The 4,779-nt window shown below is 49.6% G+C and overlaps 1 protein-coding gene across 1 annotated transcript in view; it reads right to left on the reverse strand.

Annotated features, from left to right (window-relative positions):
- The window catches only part of SPC24 (SPC24, NDC80 kinetochore complex component), a 7,139-nt gene extending 2,660 nt beyond the window's left edge, over nt 1-4,479 (reverse strand). Inside the window, exon 1 of the mRNA XM_006875127.1 lies at nt 4,320-4,479. Within this exon, the coding sequence (XP_006875189.1) occupies nt 4,320-4,479 (160 nt within the window). The remainder of the gene's footprint in view (nt 1-4,319) is intronic.
- Nucleotides 4,480-4,779: the final 300 nt, after the last annotated feature.

The following is a 4,779-nucleotide window of genomic DNA, read 5'->3' on the forward strand; positions in this document are numbered from 1 at the left end:
GCTTTCTACTCCCGTAAAGATTTACACCCTCGGAAACCCTGTACAGGGTCGCTATGAGTCGGAACCGACTTGACGGCACTTAACAACAACAACAACCTTCATGAGTATAGGTCAAGTTCATCAAATTGTAGCAATTTACCCCCTTAGAGGCCTCTTCAGCTCCCCCCAACGTAACAGCCCCCACTGCTGCCCCTGCTTTGCTCTCACCCTGTGCCAATCTAGTCTCCTCTCTGCCTCCAGAGTGGTCATGAAAGAAACAAAACTCCCCTGCTCAAAGACCTTTCATGGCTCTCTAGTGTCTCCAGATCACTTCAGCCCCCCTTTAGCATCTTCATCATCCTCACTACTATTTGTCACCCCATCACATACGAGTTTCTCTTCTCTGTCCACAGAGACACCTCATCATTCTGTAAACGTGCCCTGACTGTTACAGCCCTGGGCCTCCCTCTGTCTGTCCTGCCCACTGGGCACACCCATACACTGCTTTCAAGACCTCCTGGGTGGTGCCCTACTAGACACTGTGCCATCTCCCAGGGCACAACTGTCACACTGGGTTATTGCTTCCTCGGCTTCTTCTTCGAACCAGAGACCGCATCTCATATTCACCATGCAGTTCCAGCATCTCTCCGAAATGAAGATGTGCTGGACAAAACACCCAGAAAGTTCAAAAACATCTAAAGAAGGCCACTGTGTTCCTTCCCGAAAGTCAGAGAAATCTGCCAACTCAGGGAAGGCCCAGATTAAAATGCCTCCCCAAAGGCCTGCCTTTACTTTTTAAAACGTACATTAAGTTAATTCTAATTTTTTAAAATCAAAGTAGTACATGGACATTGTTATAAAAATGCAAACTTTTCTACACACACCCCCTTCTCCCAGCCTCTCGTGTCCTTGGAAGCAGCCACTTTCAACTTTGAGCTGTTTGCTCTGGCACTGAGCTCCACATTTCTAGATAAGTTGCTTATGCTGCTATTTCATGATTTGTTCATTTTCGACAGTGCCTGCTGATTTCCTGTTTTCATAGCTGAGGGTCTGGCTCTCGAACACAGCCTCCCTGCTCCTTTCCCAGCCATCCTCCTGGCAGACAACCAAGGCCTCATTGAGCATCTCTGCCCTGTGGAGGTTCATCCTAAAGCACATTAATGGAGTGTGCGCTGGGGCGCCACGTGATAACGCCAGAGCTACTACCACACAGTTCACGCTCATGACCACCTTCTGAGGGAGGTGGCTTAATCCCTCCCTGCAGCACAAGTGAAGAACAGAGGCCCAGAAAGGTTCAGCAACTTCCCCACAGACACACAGCTTTGAAACTGCCAGGTCTGCTAGACTCCAAGACCTGACTCCCTCCCTCGAACCCAGTCTCCCCTGCCCCAAATTCCATCCCTTCTTCTAAAACCTAATGGATGGGTTCTGGTGATCATTTCCTTTAAACCACCAACAGAGTAGGGAGGAGGAGGAGGAAGAAGGCCACTTACTGGACATTAGAATAAAGTCCACACTCTTCATGGAAGCTCACAGGCCTACCAGGGGTGGGACATGCTGACCTTATCAGGGTTCAATTACATTAACTTTAATGTAAATTAAAGAAGCCCTGGTTGGCATAGTGGGTGAAGCATTGAGCTTTTAACAGCAAGGTCAGCAGTTCAAACCCACTAGACTTTCTGAGGGACAAAGACGCAAGCGTCTGCTTCCTTAAAGATTTATAGAAACCCTATGGGGCGGTGAGTGGAAATCAAGTCAGTAATAGTGAGTTCAGGTTTGAGAATGTAAATTATGAAGTTTAATCACTACCCATTGAGCTCTGGTAGCGTAGTGGTTACGAATTGGGCTGTGAACCTTAAGGTCAGCAGTTTGAAACTACCAGCTGCTCCATGGGAGAAAGATGAGGCTTTCTGCTCCCATATATATTTACAGCCTCGGAAACCCTATGCCGGGTCGCTATGAGTCGGAACCAACTCCACAGCACGTAACAACAACAATTGAGCTCTGGTAAGGAGTTCTGGTAGCATAGTGGTTACGAATCAGGCTGTGAACCGCAAGGTCAGCCGTTCGAAACTACCAGCTGCTCCATGGGAGAAAGATGAAGCTTTCTGCTCCCGTAAAGACTTACAGCCTCAGAATCCCTGTATAGGGTCACTATGAGTCATAACCGACTCCACGGCACGTAACAACAACAACATTGATCATCAATGGTAATAAAAGCACCAAATGAATGCAAGACGTAATAAGAGGGGCTAGCAAATGGAAACTCCCAGTCCTTTCTGTACCTTATTTCTGTAAACCTAAAACTACTGGAAAAAAAGAGCCCATATTTAAAATTAAAAAAAATTTTTTTACATGTCCCTGGGTGGCACAAACTCAGTTAAGCCTTTGGTTACTAACCAAAAGGTTGGTGGTTTGAATCCACCCGGAGGGACCTTGGAAGAAAAGCCTGAGATCTAATGGTTCACAGCCATTGAAAACCCTATGGAACATAGTTCTAATCGGACATACGTGGGGTCACCATGTAGGAATTGTGAAACACTTGAGGTTAACACAAGTCAGAATGAACTTGACGGCAACAGGATCAGGTTTTCGGTTTGTGACACAAGAGAAGAGCAGTAACAATGGAGACCCCACCTGCCCAGGCCACTGACACGCACCAAGTCCTGCAAACATCCATCCCCATAGCCCTCGTATCAGCGTGGCCCCATCTCACAGATAAGGAAGCTGAGACTCAGCAAAGGAAGTCACTTGACCAGGACCACAGGGCTTGTGACTTAACAGTTGAAATCCAAGTGGGGGCTCTGAATGTGCCCCTCCCACCTGCCCATTGGTAGTGTGAGGAGACGTTTATCAGGGAGCTTTTGTCCCCTTACTTGTAAGAGTCTTCCATTCTGTGGCATCAGATGGATGAAAGGGGTAATAGTTATCCAGTGCCCACTATACTCCTGGTGTGGCGCTGTAGGATCAGCACTGGACTGTTAACCCTAAGGTCCACAGTTCAAACCCACCAGCTGCTCCTTGGAAACCCTATACAGGGTCGCCATGAGTTGGAACTGACCTGATGGCACTGAAAAACAGCACAATACAAAGTGTACTTCATGTACATCCGTGGTGGCAGGATGGCTAAGCGCTTGCTTGGCTGCTAACCAAAACGTCCCTAGTAGCTCTGCGCAAGAGAAGACCTGACCATCTATTCCCTTAAAGATTAAACCCCACCTGCTGCCATCAGATCGGACTCACAGCCACTCTATAGGACAGAGAACTACCCCATAGTAGGACTTAGCTTCAGAGAAGCAGAAGGCTTAATAGGCTCAAGCTACCAACCTTTCAGTTAGCAGCCAGTGCTTAACCACTGTGCCACCAGGGAGGGCTCTGTCTTAGAGTCACTGAGTTGAAATCGACTCCACGGCACACTATCATCTTCACTTGCCCCCTCCCCTTCAGGTTTCTGTTTAAACATCATCTTCTCAAGAGGGTTCCCCTGTTGCGTCCCCTAAACAAAACATCATCACCTTTCCTTAGCCCATCACCTAACATACCAGATTTTTCTTGTTTATCCTCATCTCCCCCAAGGGTAGGGGTTTTGTCTCTTGTTGCCATCTCAGAGGAAGACTTGGTAGTGCAGAATTAAACATGTTGCTGCTAACCCACAGATCAGTGGTTCAAACCCACCAGCAGCTCTGCGGAAGAAAAGACCTGGTGATCTGCTCTCATGAAGATTTCAGCAGTGAAAACCCTATGGGAAGTTCTGCTCTTTTCTAAAGAGTCACTAAGAGTCAGAATCGACCTGGCAACAGGTCTGCCACCAGAGCTGGCGGTGTGCCTGGCATATACGGCAGGGGCTCTGCACAGCCTTAGGAGGGCAGTGTGGACTATTGCTATAATCATTTTACAGACTAGGAAACTGAAGCAAACGGAGCTTAGGTAACTCACCCAAACCGCCCACAATTCTGGAGAGTGGGGGTGCTTAGATTCAAACCTAGCCCTTTGTTCCCAGAGTCTCCCAGCTTCAGCTGATGGAAGGTTCAGAATGGGCCAGGCAGCCTACAGTTCGCCCTCGGTGGGGCTGGTGAATTTGAACCGCCGACGTTTGGGTTAGCAGCCCAACGCTTAACGTACAGCAGCACCAAGGCTCCTTGTGAGCGCGTATGTTACCCGAAAGCTCTGTTCTATTGTGCACAGGGTCCCTGGGTCGAAGACAACTCGATGGTACCTAATAATAACAGCAAATGTACCCGGGCAGTGGTTGTCATGAAGCCCATTTTACGGGAGGAGAAACTGAGGCTGAGTTCGGCAGGGCGGAGACCGGGGTGGGAAGCCCCGAGGGAGGCCCTCACCTCGCAGTATCCGCTCCGCGTTGTCCTGCGCCTCCAGCATCCGGTCCACCACCCGCTCGTGGTGCTCCAGCAGCCGGCGCTGCTGCGACTCGGCGCGGTTGGTGCCCAACAAGCTCAGCAACTCCTGGCTCAACTTCTCCATATCGCGGAACGCCGCCATGGCTACTCTACGGTGAAGCCCGCGCAAACTCAACTGCACGCAGGGCCCCACCCCCTTTGAGAGACATCATTTTCATTGGCTTACTCCTCCGTCAGTCATCAGAGAGGGGCGAGGACGCAGCGGGTCCGACCTTCTGCGCCTGCGCGGCTCCCGCTTAGTTCTTTAGTGAAAAAAGAGCGCGTCTCTCGGAGTCGTGCCTGATGCGCCTGCGTAGGCAGCAAATCTGTAATTTATTTCTGATTTAAAGAGTGCCTGCTGAATGCGGGCCGAGATTCTAGCGACCAAACAATGAACACCTTC

The sequence above is a fragment of the Chrysochloris asiatica genome, unplaced genomic scaffold (genome assembly GCF_000296735.1).
Source record: "Chrysochloris asiatica unplaced genomic scaffold, ChrAsi1.0 scaffold00312, whole genome shotgun sequence".
Classification (NCBI taxonomy): Eukaryota; Metazoa; Chordata; class Mammalia; order Afrosoricida; family Chrysochloridae; genus Chrysochloris; species Chrysochloris asiatica.